Below are 20,319 nucleotides of genomic sequence, written 5' to 3'. Positions count from 1 at the left end.
GACTGAGATGCGGGAGCGAGGGCTTGGGCCGACAGCTCTTCCCACGATTGTGCTGCCCCTGGCCTGGGGTGCCATGAGGCAGGCACACACATAGACTCAGATACGAGGGGTGCCCAATGGGCTCCACGCCGTGGCACAAAGTAATTCACGGGACACCAAAACATCACAGTCGGAGGGGAGGTGCCACCCACTGTTGCCCAGAGCAGCGTGATGTCCCAAGTGCTGGAGCCAGTGGAGGGAGGCCCGTTAAACGAGGGCTGACATCCCTCCCACCTCTGCTCAGTGACACCCAGTGGTGCTAGGAGAATGTGCACCATGGAGACAGGCAGATGCCACAGATCAGGGCCTCTCCCCTCAGAGGATGGTTCTACAGTGTGCTGGCTCCAGGCTGGGCATTTGGCACAGAATACGGTTTCCAGTCATCACACCTACCTTGTGTCCAGCCCAGAGCCCAGACCAGCTCAGCCTGCCTGAGACCCTGCGAGGCAGGCATCTGAGCAGGACTTCCCAGGGAGGGGTGAGGGGGCCTGCTAGGCCACGGGGGGGGGGGGGGGCTGGTGAGGACCTTTCTGTCTGGAGGCTGGAGACCCCTAGCCCTGCCCTGCCATTTGCACAACCTTGGGTGAGTCCTGCCATAGCAACGCCTCAGTATCCTCTGCAGAGCCAGCCTGGCCATCCTGGTGTGTCCACCTCGAAAGACTGCCGGTTCCTCCGACAGTTGGTGAGTCTTCTTGGAGGGCACCCAGAGTCCCAAGCCTGTCCATGCTGGACACAACAGGCCTGTTCAAGGGAAAACTGACAAGGGCTCGAGCTAAGTGTGTTCTAGACAGACTCCAGGCAGTCCAGCCTCCTCCCTGCCTCCTGGGCCACACTGGCAGCAAGCGGGCATCGTGCTTGTCTGGTGATAGAAGAGATGGCTGGACATTCACAGCATCACCTGCAGGCTCTGCCCATCCCCAGCTGGCAGGTGTGAGTGGTATGACAGCAGTGCCCCCACATCGCAGGGGCGGACCAGGCCGTGGGTGAGTCGGGAGAATCTGTCCCTGAATGCTCTCTCAGACCTTAGGGATGGTTTCAGGCAGCCATGCTTACATGCCTCCAGTGACAGGGAGCTCACTCCCTCTGCTGACCCATGACCATTGGAATCTGGCTAAGCAGCCAAGAGACAGGTCACAGTCCTTTTTTGCAAGGACCCTTGGGCTGGGCTGAGGAGCAGGTCCTGGGATCAGGAAGGAGGAGCCTGAAGGATCTTTGGACAGACCTTGAGACCAGGGCTTTGCCAGGGTCGTGGTTGTCCTGAGGCTCCCACAAGGCAGGGCTGTGGAAGGACACTGCGCAAAGTGCCTGCCTGACCAAGGCTAGCAGTGTCTCTTTGCTGCCAGAGCCATTGTCTCCACGGCTGTCAGGCAAAGGGGTGTGATTGCCTCCTTGTCACAGATGAGTATGTTCAGGCCCAGTACAGAGACTTTTTGACATAAGTGATTGGCTCAAGGCCACAGAGCAGGAGCCAGTGCCCCTCCCCTCCACAACTGTCACCTTGGCTCCCCAAGACCCTATGTCAGGGAGCCCCAAGTCCCCCCAGGTGCAGGCTGCCTTGGTGCCCCAGCCTGGTCAGGCCAGTGGGCATGTGCAGGCACACGGCTGCCTCATGCAGGCTTGCTTCCCGGGCTGGGACACAAGCAGGCCACACGGCTGTGTCATCACGCAGCTCCTCTGGAGGTGGGGGCAATGGGGGTGATCCAAGCCTTCTGGGGGGCGGTGCCTGCAGGCTCACTTCCAGGGAGGGCAGGAGGGGTCCCGGGCGCCAGGTAATTTGGGGTGGGTCTGCCTCTGAGTGGACTCCAGCAGCCTGGGGCTGTAGCTGGTCTTGTGGTCAGACACCCCACAGGCCACAGCACAGGGAGGTAGCCCCTCACCAGCAGGGGTCCTCCACACATCACTGACTCAGTGGCTCACTGGACAACTATGTGGGGCCTGCCCCAGGTGCGGCTGAGGCCTCGGGTCCTATGGGGGTGGAGGCAGAGTGGGGGGACGGTGCTGGGGGGCCAGGGTGGGAGGCCGTAGGAGGGGACGGGGCAAGGCAGGCCTCTTGGGACCTGATGGAAGGGTGCTGGGGGTAGGTGGTGGGAGGGGGTCATGTGGGCTCCTGAAGCTCAGGCTCCAGGTCCCTGAGAGGTGCACGTGGCTGGGAGGGCAGATAGTGGGGCCCCTCGGCCCTGACCCCTGGGGAAATCCTCCCCACTTGATGGGGGCTGTGAAGTTCTGTAACGTCATCTTTGTTTATCTTCTTTTATAATTATTACGATCATATAACACTTCCTTTACTCCCCAATTTTAAAACGTAGTTTTTTTTTAGGGGTGTCTGGGTGGCTCAATCAGTTAAGCGTCTGACTTCGGCTCAGGTCATGATCTCGCAGTTCATGAGTTCAAGCCCCGTGTCGGGCTCTGTGCTGACAGCTCAGAGCCTGGAGCCTGCTTCAGATTCCGTGTGTCACTCTCTCTGCCCCTCCCCCACTTGCGCGTGCGCTCTCTCTCCCCCCTCCTTTCTCTCTCAAAAATAAACATTAAAGAAAATTTAAATAAATAAGTAAAATGTAGTTTTTTAAAATAATAGTTTCAGGGGCGCCTGGGTGGCGCAGTCGGTTAAGCGTCCGACTTCAGCCAGGTCACGATCTCGCGGTCCAGGAGTTCGAGCCCCGCGTCGGGCTCTGGGCTGTTGGCTCAGAGCCTGGAGCCTGTTTCCGATTCTGTGTCTCCCTCTCTCTCTGCCCCTCGCCCATTCATGCTCTGTCTCTCTCTGTCCCAAAAATAAATAAACGTTGAAAAAAAAATTTTTTTTTAAAAATTTAAAAAAAAAGAGCAAATTTTATAGAATGTGAATTATATACTAATGAAACTATTATTTTTTTTTAATTTTTTAAAAAAATTTAAAAAAAAAGAGCAAATTTTATAGAATGTGAATTATATACTAATGAAACTATTATTTTATTTTTTTTTTTTAATTTTTTTTTCAACGTTTATTTATTTTTGGGACAGAGAGAGACAGAGCATGAACGGGGGAGGGGCAGAGAGAGAGGGAGACACAGAATCGGAAACAGGCTCCAGGCTCTGAGCCATCAGCCCAGAGCCCGACGCGGGGCTCGAACTCCTGGACCGCGAGATCGTGACCTGGCTGAAGTCGGACGCTTAACCGACTGCGCCACCCAGGCGCCCCTAAAATTTGCTCTTTTAAAGCACATAACTCAGTGGTCTTCAGTACATTCAGACGCTGCGCCCACCACCACTGGCGCATTCCAGAACATCCTCTTCACCCCAGAAAAGACCTCCATTTATCAGCAGTCACTCCTCGCCCCTGTCCCTCAGCCCCAGGCAGCAGGAGCCCATGGAGGGGCCTGATGGGGCCTTTCTGCATCAACAGAGTCTCACAGCGCTGGGCTCCCGTGACTGGCTCCTCTCGCCCAGCGCACCTCACTCCACACGAGTTATGGGCTCATCAATGCTTCTTTGCTCCCTTCATGGCCAAATAATATTCCATTGTACCTTATACACGCTGATTTTTTAAGAGCACATAGTCGTTGCAGAGAATTTGCAAGACAGACAGAGTAGAAACAAAAATTTTGAGGTGTTCTTGTGTCACTACCAAGTAAGCGTGACTCCAGCAGTCCCCCGTGGCTGTCCACGCAGGAGATGCTCAGCATAAGCCCATCGAGGTTTGAACCCTTCTCTCCTATGCAAAGAGTTGCCATTATTCCACTTTCCTCGGAAAGGCCAACACAAACGCAAGGCCATATGTCCCGTTTAGTTCGGTCTGGAGAACGAGGCTTTAGGGACACACAGGCGTTGGAAACGTCCCTGCCTGTGACCTCTCTGTCAGCGGCTCAGTCCTCGAGGCCCCAGAGCTCAGGCTCTGTGTCCCCTGCCCCTGCCCAGCCCAGAGGGGCCCACCACCCACTTCAAGCAGGTGTCACAGGTTCGCAGGCAGGCGGGAGACTGGGAGGGTTCCCATCAGCACCCCCCGGACGGGGTCACAGTGGGCTCTCCATCAGGCTTCTCTGGCCCCCAGAGTGGTCACACCCCTTCTCCCCCTCCGAGGGGGCAGCCAGCACCCCCACGGCCTGGGGCCCCTCCCTAGCCTCCGCCGTACCCGACCCTGTGGGGCTCCCGTTGGGTTCCGGGCGCCCGAACCCAGCATGGAGTCCCCTCTTTTGGAAGCATCTCCCATGGATTGTCTTTGGAATTCCCGTGTGGACACCTGACACGGATGGAGTGACCAGCTCTGCACACAGTGAGGCACAAAGGTGCTCCCCACAGGGTTGTTTATAGAAAGCATTATGAATGGTATAAATGTTCAGCAGCTGCAAACAGTCAGGTAAACTTGACCTGTTCAACTGTGACAAAGCCACTTAATAAATACTCTATCCACAGAGTGTTACGACCCCGTTAGTGATCAAGGTCATGCCCAGTGGCGCACCTCCCCCCACCCTCCCCAGTGCTGTGTCTCTGGGAGAGGTGCACTGACAGAGGCCGGACCCTGAGGAGAGGCTGGAAGCTCTTCCATCCAATCCCGGCACCGCCCCCCTGGCCGTGACCTTCTTCCTGTCCTCAGCAGATTTCTCTGAACTGCAGATCCCGTGTTAGCACTCCCAGGGCTGGGGGAGCCGCCGAAGGAATCTGCTGAAGTCATGGCTCTCCTCCCCTCTGGCTGGCTCCTGCCTGCCTGCCTGTACCTTTGCCTGTGAGTCCCCTTTTCCACAGCGGGACACAGAGGCCCAGCGGTCTTTGCCATGTGCTCACGACCAGTGGCGGGGGCGGGGAGGGATGGAGCAGAGGAGAAGCGTGAGGAGCCAGGCAGCCACACATCTTGGCACCTGCCTGGCAGGCTGAGTGGGGATCCTCGGGCCAGAGCCCACACAACTGTCCAGGCCGGGCCCTGGCCAGTGGCCGAGGCACATCATCCTGCCAACTGGGGCCACAGGGCTCACAGGGGTCTCTTCCACCCGGAGGTGCCACCAGCACTCAGGGGGCCCATACAGCCCCCGCGGAAGCCCCAGGGAACCCCAACACTCTCCCACATTATGCACACGGGCTTTTTCCACCCGCCAGGGCCTCAGGCTGCATGTAGAGGCATTTTCCAGCAGGCTGAGTCCCCTCTGTGGCCCCTGGGAAGGCATGCCCATTCAGACAGAAGAGGTGCTTGGGTGACCTTAGGTGGCGTCAACCCCTGCCAGGCCCAGTGTGCTCCCTGGAAAATGGCCACATCGCGTGCGAGGCAGCACTTGCCCAGGGAGTCTAAGACAGGAAGATGTCATCCTCTAAAGGATGTCCACGTGGCGGGGTGCCTGGGTGGCTCAGTCGGTTAAGCATCCGACTTCGGCTCAGGTCATGATCTCACGGTTCATGGTTTTGACACCCGCATCGGACTCTGTCTTGACAGCTCGGAGCCTGGAGCCTGCTTCCGATTCTGTGTCTCCCTCTCTCTCTGCCCCTCCCCCGCTCACACTCTGCCCGTCTCAAAAATAAATAAACGTTAAAAAAAATGTTTTTAAAGGATGTCCACGTGGGAGACAAGAGTGTGGAAGCTGAGTCTGGGGTACCTGGTGGAGGCCGACAGGACTTGTGTTTTACAAAGTCACTGCCAAAGCTGCCCCAGTGAACATGGACACGTGCACCTGGGGACACGGGGTCAGATGTCGGTGAGCCTACACAACAGTTCTCAGCTGCCTGATCCGCACAAAACCTTGCTCATGTGCATTCCTAAGGACACCTTCTTGAATATACAGCGTTGATTCACTAACCTCGAACTCAGCCCACAGCACGACGTCTGGTGCCCGAGGGGAGCCTGCCCTACACGCGTGTCCTCTCGTGTTCAGGAATGCTACACGGCACGTCAGCACTACGCTTGGGGCCATTTGAAACAGCAAAATCACCAACAAAGGGCACAAAAATGTAAAAAAATATTTGATGCAAAAGAGATTGTAACCAGGACACTAGCTTGCAGCGCGAGAGCTGGACCAGGAGGCGGAGCGTCACCCGTCACGCGGCTGGGACACGCATGGCAGCTGCTGACGGGTTTGCATGGCCCTGCGCGCGTCCACAGGTGACCTGGAAGGCGACGTGACTGTTGATGACGAGTCAGAAATAAACTTTAGCGAGTAGGTAAATTCATGAACACAGAACCCACGAATACTGAGCACGGGCTGGGTTTAGAGAAGGTGGGTGAATTTAGTCACAGGCCCGTGTCCGGCAAAAATCTCATAAAGGAGAAAGACAAAGACGTGTTTCCTTACTGAATAGAGTTCCCACAAATCAGGAAGACAGACAACCCAACGGGAAAACGGAAAAGTGAGTCCGAGGGGAATTAACGGAAGGAGAACACAAAAGCCTCACAAAATGCGAAAAAAGTGTGACTTTGCTCACAGTAAGAAAACCGCCAATTATAACTGTGACCGACCTCGTAACGCTGTGTCCACCAGACAGGCTGGCCAGCGAGGAAGTCTGAGGGTGGCGTGTGGCCGAGGGGACACCAGGCTCTCGTGGTCACACCGTGGTCACACATCACTTGCCCTGAGACGCAAGGCCCTGGGAGTTTGCCCTGGAACACGCACCTGAGATTTTCACACTCATCAGGGACGTAGCAGTTCCTTACGAATGGCTTCTCTGTCTCCCCTCCCTGCAGCGGGGCCCGTCCTGATTCCAACCAGGCAGGGCTGCATTATCTCCACATCTCACTTCCTCTCATGTCTGCGGAGTGAGGCTCTCGGCCTCTGAGACATTCAGAGTTGGGGGAACTGTGGGGGCCCCGAAGGTCTCCCGGGGAGACACCCTCCAGGGCCCACAGTGCGGGTGCAGGTGCCAGGGAGCAGCCCAGCCCAGGTCCCCATTTTCACGGCTCGTTCCTGCCAAGGCGTGGGCGGGGTGCGCCCTGTCCCCTTCGCCGTGCGGGGGGAAGGCCTCACCTCCTCCCACCCAGGGCTGCAGGTTGAGGCCAGCCCGGAACACAGGCGGTGTCTCTATCCACTAGTGGCCCAGCGCTCCCCACGCACCTGCGGAGCAAGCAGGGTACGGCCTCCAGGGTCTGCTGGGCTGGCAGCATCTCTTTCTCGCAAGGTTTTATCTGACCTGCACCCCCAGGAACAAAGTCACTGATCCATAAGCCACCGCAGCGACTGTTTGACAAACAATGAATACTTAGTGGTCTTAGAGACAGAACCGCCATTTTGCAAGGTAATTGTGCACTGGTGACCGGAAGCTGCCTGTGCTTTGGATGAAGACCTGAGATGCAGCTGGCCTCCGCAGGGCACCACGGGGCTTCTGCATCAGCATTATGGGGCTGACCAGGCAGGCCAGGGCCAGCTCTAGAACCCACAAGGTAAGGACAGGGGGAGGCATGTGCTGCACGGGGCCTGCCTCGGCTCTGGTCTGTGTCGGGTGGGCGGGGGCCTTGGGCCTGAGGCTGAAGGGCCTAGACCAGTGGGGATGCCTGCCAGCGCATAGCAGGCTTTTTGACAGGGGTGCGGAAACCGAGGACCAGAGAGGAAAAGGGAGGCACCAGGGGCACCCAGGGAGCAGGCCACGGAAGCAGGTTCAGACGAGGCCCCTCCCCAGCCCAGAGGGAGCGTTCCGTGAGCATTCGCACGTGTGTGTGCTTGAGTGTCCAAACACAAGAACGGGAGCCAGAGGAGCTGGGTTTTAAAAACAAACGAACTGACCGAACTTTAAAATACCCAGAAACAATGACAAGGCAGACACGAGGAAAAGGTTATCAGCAGATAGAAAAGGTGAGGAGTGTTATCATTAATATACAAAGAGCTCGTAGGAGTCAAAATTGCCCAAAGAAAGGAGAGCAGAGGTCAAGATCAGACAGAAGGTCACAGGACACAAAACCACAGTGTGCTGTTACCAGGGACTGCGTTCGGGCAGGTGAGACAAACCGGCATCTTCACACGGAGGTCAGCGGGCTTGCTTGAGTAACAAGGCCCCGGGCTGGCAGCCGGCCAGTGACCTGCGGGCCAGTCCGCTGGACCAGCCTTTCAGGAAAGCAATTTGGCAAAGTCTCACTTTAAGATTCCTACTCTCAGGTCCACTTTTGAATTTACCTGAGGAAAGCAAAAACGTAGGCCCGTGGTCACTAAAAATGCCACGAGAAAGACCACAAACCACCAGGTTCCAGCAATTGGGCCCAGGGAGCCGCTGCCACCCTAAACCACAGGGACTGAGATCACCTGTCAGTGACCGCAGCAAATGCCGCCCCGGGGTCCTGGCACAGGAGAGCTCGGGGTATCACAGAAACGCAGTGAAAGGTACTGCAACAAAATACACCCGTGTCAGCAGCGGTTATTTCCGTTGGAGTGGACTCTGTTTTCTCTCCTTTGTGCTTTTCAGTTGGCAGCCAGAGCGGGCCCACAGCTGCACCGCGCACCGCACCCTGGCCGCCCCGTCAGAGGTCTGCATTTGTAATTAGGGTCGATTTTGTCAGATCCCCCTCGGGAGAGCTTGTACCAATTTACACTCCCACCAGCCATGCAGTCTCGCCCACAGAGCATGTTAATTGACTTTTGCATTAGGAGGAAAACAGTCAGCCAGCGACACTTTAATTTCCGAGTCTCCTCTGCCCTCCGGTCCAGGCGTTACCGAACACCTCTTTTCTGCAACCTGCCCGCCCACAAGAGGCTGGCGTCTCCCTGCACCCCCTTTGGAGCCCTGCCCTCTGGTTCCACGACCCCCCCCCCGGCTTGTCCACACAGGGCCTAAGCTAATGGGCGATGACCTATGCTGGATGCATGAACCCACCTCGCTCTCCTGGGGCCCCATCAAGTGAGGTCTTAGCTCCAACACGGAGGCCAGGGTGGTGGGCCCCCAGCCCCCTGGAGCCCCCTTGTCTGGGGGCACTGCCCCTCAGCTTGCCCCTTGGGCCTCAGTTTCTCATCTGTACATGGTGTCATGGCATGACCTCCGAGGTCACCGTGAAGATGAAAGACAGGACATCTGCAGGGCTTGCGGTGGGCAGCCCCGGCTAAGGCATAGGACGATCGGTCACTGAGGCTCCAGGCAGCAAAGACCTGTGCCCCTGTGCCCCCCAGCCCTCCCAGATTGGGAGGAGCTTGGCCAGTCCCCCTCCATGACCCCCTGTCAGCCTGTGCCATGACCAGGGTGCAGGCTACTGTAATGACTACTCAGTCCACACCTGGTCCTCTCCTGTCAGACCCCTACCCACCAGTCACTCACCAGGCAGGAGTCAAGAGGGGACGCAGGCAGCTGCCCGAACCACTCCCCCAACCCTCAGGCGGGCACAGCTGGTGGACACTGGGGTCCTCCACGCCCCTGGACCCGTGGCTCCGGGTGCAGGTGCTCTCAGGCACCTGGGGAGGGAGCAGCCCAGCTCAGGGGTGTGTGAGGACCTGCCATTCAGAAAGGCCAGCACTGGGGACTGTCATCTCCCCTACAGAGGAGGTGGCCGGCAGAGGACAGCCCCGCCCTCCCCACAGGGCTGGCCAGTCTTCACCGCGAGCCGTGCATGCGGGCTCTGACTTCATTCATGGCAGCATTTTGATCGTACCTTTTCAGGCAGCAATACACTGGATGCCGGCCTGGCAGGTCTCTCCAGCCACATGGAAGCCTGTTTCCCTCCACATGGCCCACGTGTCTCCAGAGGGATTTTCCGCTCTCGGGCCCTCCCACCCCTTGGTTCCCCAAGTGCGGTAGGCCAGGTGTACCACTGCCTCTTTTCCCGAAAACACCGGGCATTCACTGGCTTGTCCGTTTGTATTGTAAACCCTTCCTACGGTAAACACTATACATTCCCAGAAAAGACATTAAGCAGCTTAGCAAATCGCCACGCTGCACACTCCCGTGACACCCCCAGGTCTCGACGCCCCGAGAGGGGTCCCGTCTTGTCCTCGCGGTAACCATGGCCCAGATGTTGGTTTCTTGTCCGTGTCCCATCAGTGAGCGCTACAGCTGGCTTTCCCAGGGGGAGGGCAGGGCAAGGGGGGTGGGGGTGGGGGTCGAGCCTCTCCTCGCACGTGGCCTGCAGGCCCAGAGCCTCGCTAGAGTCTGGAGCGGGTCCCACGCCCAGAGTCCTGTCTGCTGCGTCCACCGAGAGCACCAGAGTGTCCTGCCCATGGCACAAGGATCTCGGCTGCACACTCCCCCCCACCCAGGTGGCTGCTCAGAACACCGCTGCCCAAGTGGCCACACCTCCCGTGGGCGGGGGCCAGCGGCAGACCGGCCAGACACGGGTGGGCCACCACAGGGCTTGTCCCACTCTCCCAGCCAGCTCCCACGTGGCTGGCAGGCAAGGGGACCTCACTGTATCCACACAGCCACATGGCATTTGATGGCATGTTGCACCAAGTTTACCTTCAGAACCTAACCGTGCCCTTGCGGGCGTGCAGCATAGGGGGCAGACCCCACACTCAGCCGGAGAGCCCACTGTCCTCACCTTTCACCAAGCGAGACCCTGTGGCCACACTTCCGCTCTCCGTGGTCTGCCTGCGGTGGCCAGGGCAGCCGTGTGCACGCTCCCTCATCCCGCCTGCCCTGTCTGGGATTAGACTTGCACTTGAGCGCCCTCGTCCCCATGAATGTGTGCCCTCCTGCTCTTGTGCTCTCACGGGAGTATCCAGAAGAGGGCGTCACCTGCGACCCCAACACGCCACCTGACCGCCTCTGTGCCTCTCGTGTCCCTCTAGACCATCCACAAGTGTGCGTGTCACAAGTGTACGTACTCATACCTTCGGCAAACCGGCTCTTCCTCAGTGGCAGGTGCTGTGCTGGGGTCACCGACATGGCCCTGAAAGAGGCAGGGCCCCCAGGCTCACAATCCAGGTGGGGTCTCTATCATCCAGGGTCTGCAGCGCCCCATGGACAGTCTTGCCAAACGACCTGTGCCCCTGGGAGGCCCGAGTGTGGCCCCAGCCCTCACCCTCCTCCACAAGAATTGCCCTGCGTCCCAGGCAGGTGTTAACAGCCCTGCAGCACATGTCCCATCGCAAGGACAGGCGAAGGGATGAGCGAGCATGGCAGACTGTGCTCAGAGGATTGGGGGTGGAAAGAAGAGGCAGAACGGGGACAAACAGATGAAATGACAGGATGACAACCCAAGGAAGTGGGAAGTGGCCTCATACAGTCAGCTATGAGACTCTGGGCAGACTCGCTGACCTCTCTGGGCTCACCCTGCTGACCTGCAGAGGGCCTGGGGCTTGTCTGAGACCCCCAGCGCCCAGGGCCCCAGTCCGGGGTTAACTGGTCACAGGGCTTTGGGAAGCACAGGGGTGTTCCCTCGGGACTGCTCCCATGTGGCCTCACTCTGACCTCCCTGCAGGCCCGCCTAAGACAACAGCCGGAGGCCAGAGGCAGCGAGGCCGGCAAGACTCCTGGGGCCTCCTGTACAACAGCATCTATTTATTATCAGGTTAAATAAACTAATGTAGTTGGAGATACTGTGTGTAATTCTGGAGCTGTCTGAAATGTGCATGTGACCCAGAAAGTCAGCCTCCTGGCGTCCAGCCCCGACTGACCCAGGACACCCTCCCCAGCCCCACTGAAATCCGTCCAGGACAGGAGAGTGTGGTCTTCTAGATACAGGGTCCCGGGACGGCGGGTACCCAGCCACGCGGCCCCCTGGCTGCAGCCCTGCACTCACTTCTGTCGGCCAGACTGCAGTTTCTCACATGTCCCCAGAGGGAATCACAGGGTAAGATGAATGAGAACGTGAGCTCGACACAGGTGAGAACGTCCTGGAAACTGGGCAGAGACCATTAGCAGCATGCTGGGTGCATCATGACCAGTCCCGGCCACCACATCTCCACGCTGAGCGCATCCTTTCTCTCAACTGGGACATATTCACAAACCCTATTTTCCCTCTTAAGGTGTGCAATCCGGTGGTTGTGGCCGGCACCACCACCCACACCCAGAACACGCTTCTCGGGGCGCTTGGGTGGCTCAGGTCATGATCTCGAGGTCTGTGAGTTCGAGTCCCCAGTCCAGCTCTGAGCTAAGAGCTCAGAGCCTGGAGCCTGCTTCCGATTCTGTGTCTCCCTCTCTGCCCCTCCCCCGCTCGCGCTCTGGCGCTCTCTCCTCTCTCTCTCCCTCCTCTCTCTCTCTCCCTCCTCTCTCTCTCTCCCTCCTCTCTCTCTCTCCTCTCTCTCTCTCTCTCCCTCCTCTCTCTCTCCCTCCTCTCTCTCTCTCCCTCCTCTCTCTCTCCCTCCTCTCTCTCTCTCTCCTCTCTCTCTCTCTCTCCTCTCTCTCTCTCTCCTGTCTCTCTCTCTCCTCTCTCTCTCTCTCTCTCTCTCTCTCTCTCTCTCTCTCTCTCTCTCTCTCCTCTCTCTCTCTCCTCTCTCTCTCTCTCTCTCTCTCTCTCTCTCTCCTCTCTCTCTCTCTCTCCTCTCTCTCTCTCTCTCCTCTCTCTCTCTCTCCTCTCTCTCTCTCCTCTCTCTCTCTCTCCTGTCTCTCTCTCTCCTCTCTCTCTCTCCTCTCTCTCTCTTCTCTCTCTCTCTCTCTCCTCTCTCTCTCTCTCCTCTCTCTCTCTCTCTCTCCTGTCTCTCTCTCTCTCTCTCTCCTCTCTCTCTCTCCTCTCTCTCTCTCTCTCTCTCTCCTCTCTCTCTCTCTCTCCTCTCTCTCTCTCTCCTCTCTCTCTCTCTCTCCTCTCTCTCTCTCTCCTCTCTCTCTCTCCTCTCTCTCTCTCTCCTCTCTCTCTCCTCTCTCTCTCTCTCCTCTCTCTCTCAAGCCAAGAGCACACTATACACACTGTATGTTGGCTAACTTGACAATAAATTATATGGAAAACAAAAGAACATGTTCCTCGCCCCCAGGGGGACCCCCGCTCTCCTGGGGACTCCCGGCTTCTCTCAGCACAGTGCCCTCAAGGCCCATCCACCTGGCTGCCCGCCGCGTTCCCTTTAAGGCCGATCAACGCTCCCTGGTGGGGGTGCAGCGCACTGTGCTCGCCCACCACCCGCGGCGGGCACGTGGGTTGTTTCCCTTCCCTGTGTCTCTTGCGGGGTTTCTGGGTCACGAGGTAACCCCGTGCCGGCTGTCGGGGGGACGGCCACCACGTCTGGTGTTTCCTGCGCCAACCGGCCGCGCCTGAGGCTCCCACTCCTCACCGATGCCTCCCTCCCGCTTTGTGGTTCTAACCGCCCGGAGCGGGTGAAGCGGCATCTCCCGGTTTGGGCGCACACTTCCCCACGTCCAGTGGTCTTCTGGCGAGAAAGGTCTTTTCGAGCCCTGGGACTGTTTTTGAACTGGGCCGTTTGTCCATCTGTCACTGACCCTCAGGGTTTCTCCGTATGTTCTGGACACGACCGCAGTCAGCTCTGGGGTCATTCTCGGTGGTCGTCCCGCTACCTGTGTCGCCCTCGCATGACCGTGCCAGCAAAATCTCAAGCTATATCCCCCCTCCCTGCCAGCACTGCCCTGCCCCCCACCCCGCGGGGCCCTGCCCTCATCCCCTCTGTCCCCTGCTTGCCCAGAGGCCACCCTCCCAGACCCAGGCGCCCTGCTCCCCCTGCTGGCACCCGGCCAGCAGCTCGCCCCCTGGAGGTGAGGCCAGCGACACACCCTCCTCACAGCCACCCTCCTTCTTCTCAGAGGGCAGGAGAGGAGAACACTTTTGCCTCCTCAGTCCCATGGCCACCTCCCACTGTGTCCTACCCATAGCTCCGTGAGGGGCAGGTTCCTGACCCGCTCCCCAGGGCAGGAAACACAGGATCCTGGAAGAGTTGGGGGGCCCCGAATCTGGAGTTACTGTGGGGCTGCAGGGCCAGACTCGCTCACGCAGTCATTCCATGAAGGTTCGTGAGGATGCTCCCACCCCGTCCCCCATGCAGACCCCGGCTGAGCTCCAGGGAGCGCACAGCCTGGTGCAATCCAGGCCACAGGGGGTCAGGCCCGGAGCCTGAGGAGCCTGGCCCGGGGCCTGTGGTCAGGGTTTGAGGGGTCGGGTGTGTGCAGAGGGATGTCATTGTCCCCGAGCCAGCAGCCCAGAGCTGACCGTTGACTGAAGGGGCCCTGGGCCAGGGGGAGGCTGGAGCCCTTCATCCTGCTCCTTGTGTGCGCTGGACCTGCCACCCACAGGACCCGTGTCCCCTCGGGGACCTGCCGCCCACAGAACCCCACGTCCGCCTCACTAGGCAGAAGTGACGGGGAAGGTCAACAGGTAGGATGGCGAGAATGCGGCCATCCGTTGTCTGTGTGTGGACAGAAAGCAGATGCCTGTGTCCACCTTACTCCTTCCCAACGAGAGAGTGCACGGAGACAGGAGACCCAGAGACTGCCTGGGTGTGGGGGTGGTGAGTGGCGGGGGGGTGGGAGCAGGCACGGAGGAGGCTTCCTCAAAATGAGTTCCTGCAATACAAGTGGGCACACCTTAAATCAAAAACGAAAAGGAGTGACCGAAGCATCCTAAGTCGTTTGTGGTGCTGGACGCACAGCTCTGGACACACCACGTGCGCCTGTGGGTGGCATCCTGTGGTTCTGAACGTTGCTCATGGAGCAGTAGGCAGGAAAGCGTGGGCAGCGGCTTCCATGGACACAGATAGGCCGGGGAGCCTCAGACACCAGCACCCCCAAGGGCAGACCGAAACACAGGGTCCTGGCCTCACCCCCAGGGCCTTGGAATCTGCATTTCTGAAAACCCCCAGAGATGCTGGGCCAGTGCTGGGACCAGACGGCCTGTGAGCCCAGGAGTAGGAGGTAGGAGGAACCTGGGCTGCAGGCAGCACAGAGCCACCACCCCAGCCCTGTCCTGCAGGCCCCGGGGCAGCCTCTGTGTTATAAGAAACGAACGTCTCAGGGCGCCTGATGGCTCAGTCGGTTAAACGACTGGCTTTGGCTCAGGTCGTGATCTCACGGTTCGTGGGTTCAAGCCCCACGTCAGGCTCTGTGTTGACAGCTCAGAGCCTGGAGCCTGCTTCAGATTCTGTATCTCCCTCTTTCTCTCTCCCTTCCTCACTCTCTGTCTCTCTCTCTTTCAAAAATAAATAAACATTAAAAAAAAATTTTTTTTAAAGAAAAACGTCTTTCCAGGCGCCTGGGGGGCTTAGTTGGTTAAGTGCCCAACTCTTGGCTTCTGCTCAAATAATGATCTCACGGTTCGTGGAATCGAGCCCCACACTGGGCTCTGTGCTGACAGCCTGGACCCTGCTTGGGATTTTCTCTCTCTCCCTCTCTCTATGCCCCTCCTCTGCGCGTGTGCGCGCTCTCTCTCAAAATAAATAAACTTTAAAAAAAAATTTTTTAAATAGAAGCGTCTTTCTTGTTTAAGCTACTGGTACTTTGGGCTTTGTGTCCCTCAGCCACACTCAGCCCCGAGCAAGACAGCATACAAAGTAGCGGCACAGTGCCCGGCCTGTCACCGGTGTCCCACTGAGGATCAGACACGAGGACTCAGCTGTAAGTGGGTCGGGTAGAAAGCAAACCCGGGCGCGAGGCTGCTGCGGAGAAGACCACACATGCCAGAGCCCCAGCCCTGGACCAGCTGTCAGTCGTCCGTCCTCGGTCTCCGAAGGCCAACACCATCTAACAAGATGAAATGTGCCAACCCACATGCTTCTCTGACCATACACTTTGCCAATTGAATTAGATTTCCCCCGGTTGATACTGGAGCGAGTCTTCATTTCCTGGCCATCTGCTGTTTGGGTGGCAGGAAAGTCCTCTGAGCGCCAGAGAAGCAGCCAGAGCCGAAAATGCTCCACGGCCGCCCCAGGAGCAGGGGCCCGGTGTCCCCAGGGAGGCCCCAGCGGCCACGCCGCCAGCAGGGAAGCTCGGGGGCGGCCAGCCTGGGGCTCAGTCCTCGCCCAGAGCCCTGGGTTCTGGACGCTCGTGAAAGTAGGTGAAGGTCAGCTGCGAGTGGAGGAGGGTGTGGTGAGACAGCGTGTGTGAGCGTGTGCATGAATGTGAGCACACAATTGTGTGTGAGTGTATAATCATGTGAGCAGTGTGTGTGAGCATGTCACAGCCTGAGCATGTGTGTGTGAGCATGGACATGTGTGTAAGCACGGACATGTGTGTGAGCACGTGTGTGAGAGCATTGTATGAGCATGTACATGTGTGGTCTGTGTACATACGTGTGAGTGTATCAGTGTGTGTGAGCATGTGCACACATGAGCATGTTCATGTGTGAGCGTGTGCGTGTGTGTACATGTGTGTGTGCATGTGTGTGTGACCGTGTATGTGTGTGAGCACATACATGTGTGTGAGCAGGTGCACGCGTGAGCATGTTTGTGTGTGAGCATGTGTGTGTGAGCACGTGCACGTGAGCATGTGTGCGTGTGAACACGTCACTGTGTGAGCATGTGTGTGTGAGCATGTGCATGTGTGTAAGCACGGACATGTGTGTGAGCATGTGCATGTGTGATCTGTGTACATGTGTGTGAGTGTATCACTGTGTGTGAGCATGTACAGGTGTGAGCAGGTGCATTGTGTGAGCATGTGCACGCATGAGTATGTTCGTGTGTGAGCATGTGCGTGTGTGTACATGTTGTATGAGCATGTGTGTGACCGTGTACGTGTGTGAGCACATACATGTGTGTGAGCAGTTGCACACGTGAGCACGTGCGTGTGTGAGCATGTGCGTGTGAGCATGTCACTGTGTGAGAGTGTCATCGTGTGAGCATTGTGAACGTGTGTGTGAGCATATTACACGTACGTGAGCTCACGAGAGCATGTTCCTGTGAGTGTGTCACTGTGGGTGTGACAGAGGCGGCAAGGCTGTGGGGGAAAGAGCGAACAGCTCTCACACCCTCGGGCCCACAGTGGGTAGCACAGCACAGCAACTCCGGGCCCCGGGCCCGCTCGTCTGTCTTCTGAATCCCGGGCACTGGGAGCTTTGGGGGTTCTGCCCCGGCCTTCCCACATGGCCCCCCCAGCTCAGCACAAAGCCGACGCCCCGTCACAATCACCCTCATTGACCCCAAAGACATCATCAACAAACTGTGTTGTGCGCACGAACACCCAGTTCCCCATGACCCCCAGCGGCCGAGGAGGAGGAGCCCCAAGTGGCCACGGGGACGAGCGGATAAACAACATGTGGTGCGTCCGTGCAACGAACATTACTCGCCCATAAGAGGAAAGAGACCCTGAAGCCTGCTACCTCACGGATGGGCCTTGAGGATGTGACACTGAGTTCCGTGAGCCCGTCACAGAAGGACACGTGCTGTGTGACTCCACCCACGCGAGGTCCCTGGAGTCATCAAATCACAGAGACAGAATATGGATGGTGGACACGGGGGGCCGGGGAGGGGATGTTAATACTTCATGAGGTCATAGTCTCTGTGTGGGAAGATGGAAAGTTCTGGGGGCACCTGGGTAGCTCAGTCGTTCAGCATCTGACTCTTGATTTCTGCTCAGGTCATGATATCACGGTTCGTAAGTTTAAGACCTGCATGGGGCTCTGCGCTGACAGCGAGGAGCCTGCTTGGGATTCTCTCTCTCCCCTCTCTCTGCCCCTCTCCAGCTCGTGCTCTCTCTCTCTCTCCCTCTCAAAAACAAATAAGTAAACTTAAAAAAAAGGAAGAAAGTTCTGGAGATGGATGGTGGGGATGGTTGCACAACAATGTGAGTGTAGTTAATTCCACTGAGCTGTATACACTTAGCAATTTTAACAATACAATTAACAAGCTTGATTAAACAGAAGCATTTATAACTATGTGACCATAACAAAGAATGCACAAAATACTAACAAAAATTTAAAAAATTTTAATATTTTTAATTTTTTTTTACATTTATTTTTGAGAGAGAGAGACAGAGAATCCAAAGCAGGCTCCAGGCTCTGAGCTGTCCGCACAGAGCCCAACACAGGGCTCGGACTCACGGACCACAAGCTCATGACCTGCGCTGGAGTCCCAGGCTTAACTGCCTGAGCCGCCCAGGCACCCCGATGGTTACCATGTTTTTAGGAAGTAGGTAGGTCTCCACAGCTAGATTAGATACAGACACAGCCACAGATGCAGATAGACATGAGCTATACATCATGTTGCAGTTGGTCACAGACCTTCTGGAAGAGCACCTCTGCGACTGCGTCAGTCAGCGTCCTGCCTGGGACATTAGGGGGCACCCGTACCACAACTGAGAAATCACGGAGAGGACGTAAGAGGCCGCAGGAAACCCCAGGGCGTAGGGAGGGCCAGCCTGGAGGCGGGGGGTCTCCCTGGGGGTGGTGGACCGCAGGAAGTCCGCTGTTTCGCCAGTGCCAGGCTGGTGTGCGGCTGCCCCTGGCCGGGCGCCGTGCCTGGCAGCCAGGCGCTGGGCGAGCTGGGGCATCGGGACGCACACCGAGGCCTCGTGTGGGGAACCTAAGTCAAGAGGCCACAGGGAGACTACATCAGGCCAGCAGGGCCACAAGGTCACCAGGGGGCACGAGGCGGCGCACCGGATGTTGTCCTCACCCCACACCGCCCACCCCTGGGCGCTGCGCTGGGCAAACCTGACACCTGGCTCTTCCCGAAGGAGAAACATGCCCACAGCAGGTACCGAAGGGTGTCCGGAGCCCGGAGACGGTGAGCCGACCTCAGCGACCTCGGGAAGAGGCCCCCTGGACGAGATGCCAAAAGCGATGATCATAAAAGCAGTTACCTTGCACTTTTGTGAAACCGCCTGCTCATCCAAAGACTCCGTCAAGAAAACAACGGACAAGGCGTGGACTTGGAAAACTACGCATGCGCGCCTGCGTCCGAAAAAGGACACGTGAAAGTTAATGAAGGGAAACTCACAGAGGGGAGTGGGGAGACGGGAGGTGGCCCCCATGCCCACCACCCACGCCAGGTTCAGAAGGACCCTCAGTGCCGGGAAAGGTGTGCGGCTCCCGGGAGAAACCGACAGCCCCTACAACCCAGCCAGGGAAAGACCCCATCACCGCCCCCCTGGGGAGAGACCCCCTGTCACCCCCCACCCCGGGGACAGACCGCTGCCACCCCCTGCCGGAGGCAGAGACCCCCTGTCACCCCCCCCCAGGACAGACCGCTGCCACCCCCTGCCGGAGGCAGAGACCCTGTCGCCCCCACCCCACGGGGAGAGACCGTGCCCCCCGCCCCCCCACCCCGCCAGGGAGAAACCCCCTGTCACCCCCCCAGGACAGACCGCTGCCACCCCCTGCCGGAGGCAGAGACCCTGTCGCCCCCACCCCACGGGGAGAGACCGTGCCCCCCGCCCCCCCACCCCGCCAGGGAGAAACCCCCTGTCACCCCCCCAGGACAGACCGCTGCCACCCCCTGCCCGAGGCAGAGACCCCGTCGCCCCCCCCCACGAGGAGAGACCGTGCCCCCCGTCCCCCCCCCCCCCCCCCCGCCAAGGAGAGACCACCGTCACCCCCCTCCCCCAGGAGAGACCGAGGTCACGGGAATCCTGCTTTTCCGCAAAGGACTTGCAGACTCGCGGGCACGGCAACCGCCCCCACGTTGTCTTTCTCCATAAAACACCCTTCTCTCTGATGTGTTGCACTAACCTACCACACGGTTTCTGCGGTGGCTTGCAATCCCAGGTTGCAGTCCTCCGTTCCTCCCAAATAAATCCCTTTCTGCCGGTAAAATATCTGGCAAAAGGTCGACACCCCCTGGTGCCAGAGAAGCGGGACCGGAGAAGGCGCTCAACCGCCCAAGGCCAGAGAGCCAGCAGGTGCGCCCGCGGGCCGGCTGACCTCCCTGAGCCCCCGCGCCCCTGGGGTTTGAGGGCGGTGTGCCCAGGATTCCTGCCTTCTGAGCTCCCCGGGGCCTAGTGGGGATCTGTTTTAAGTCTTCGTTCTGGTCCGACTCCTTTTTGGAGACAAACTGTTCCTAACTGGAAATGTGCTGGCTTTGGGCGGGATTTTTTTTGGAACAGGCTGTTCCTGTGGAAACGGTGCTCTTTAGGGATTTTCCTCTTCACTCGGGAGGAAAACCTGTAAGAAATGGAAGCCCGGGGATCAAATGCTTTGAGGGTACCCTCCCCCGCCCTGGGGCCCCGCCGGTCCTACGTGTAAAAACTGGCCCCTCCACATGTGCATTTCTTTGGTTTTTTGTGTATTTAGTTTTGAGAGAGTGAGTGGGGGAGGGGCAGAGAGCGAGAGGGGGACAGAGGATCCAAAACGGACTCTGCACTGTCGGCGTGGAGTCCGACATGGGGCTCAAACTCACAAACCGCGAGATCATGACCTGAGCCAAAGTCGGACACTCAACGGACTGAGCCACCCAGGCACCCCCACACGTGCATTTCTAACTAAACGGACCAACCTAACCAAAAGATTTTAGAACTTCAATGTCTGTTGTGGGGAACATACGTCCCAGCAGACTTTCTCAGGGCCGAATTGGAAACCACGGCTCTGAAGTTGTCAGAACAGTGGGGAGC

The 20,319-nt window shown here is 58.1% G+C and overlaps 1 protein-coding gene across 1 annotated transcript; it reads right to left on the bottom strand.

The window, feature by feature from the left end:
* Positions 1-17,733: 17,733 nt before the first annotated feature.
* Positions 17,734-20,093, bottom strand: LOC123381756. The gene is made up of 4 exons (XM_045043589.1): positions 20,073-20,093; positions 19,442-19,769; positions 18,425-18,532; positions 17,734-18,293 (listed from the first exon to the last, which is right to left on the bottom strand). Exons 1-4 carry the CDS (start codon positions 20,091-20,093, stop codon positions 18,025-18,027), a joined length of 726 nt encoding a protein of 241 aa, XP_044899524.1. The 3' UTR covers positions 17,734-18,024.
* Positions 20,094-20,319: the final 226 nt, after the last annotated feature.

This window comes from Felis catus, chromosome D4 (assembly GCF_018350175.1).
Source record: "Felis catus isolate Fca126 chromosome D4, F.catus_Fca126_mat1.0, whole genome shotgun sequence".
In the NCBI taxonomy this organism is placed as follows: domain Eukaryota; kingdom Metazoa; phylum Chordata; class Mammalia; order Carnivora; family Felidae; genus Felis; species Felis catus.
The sequence above is the reverse complement of the archived record's forward strand: the minus strand, read 5'-3'. Positions and strand labels throughout refer to the sequence as shown.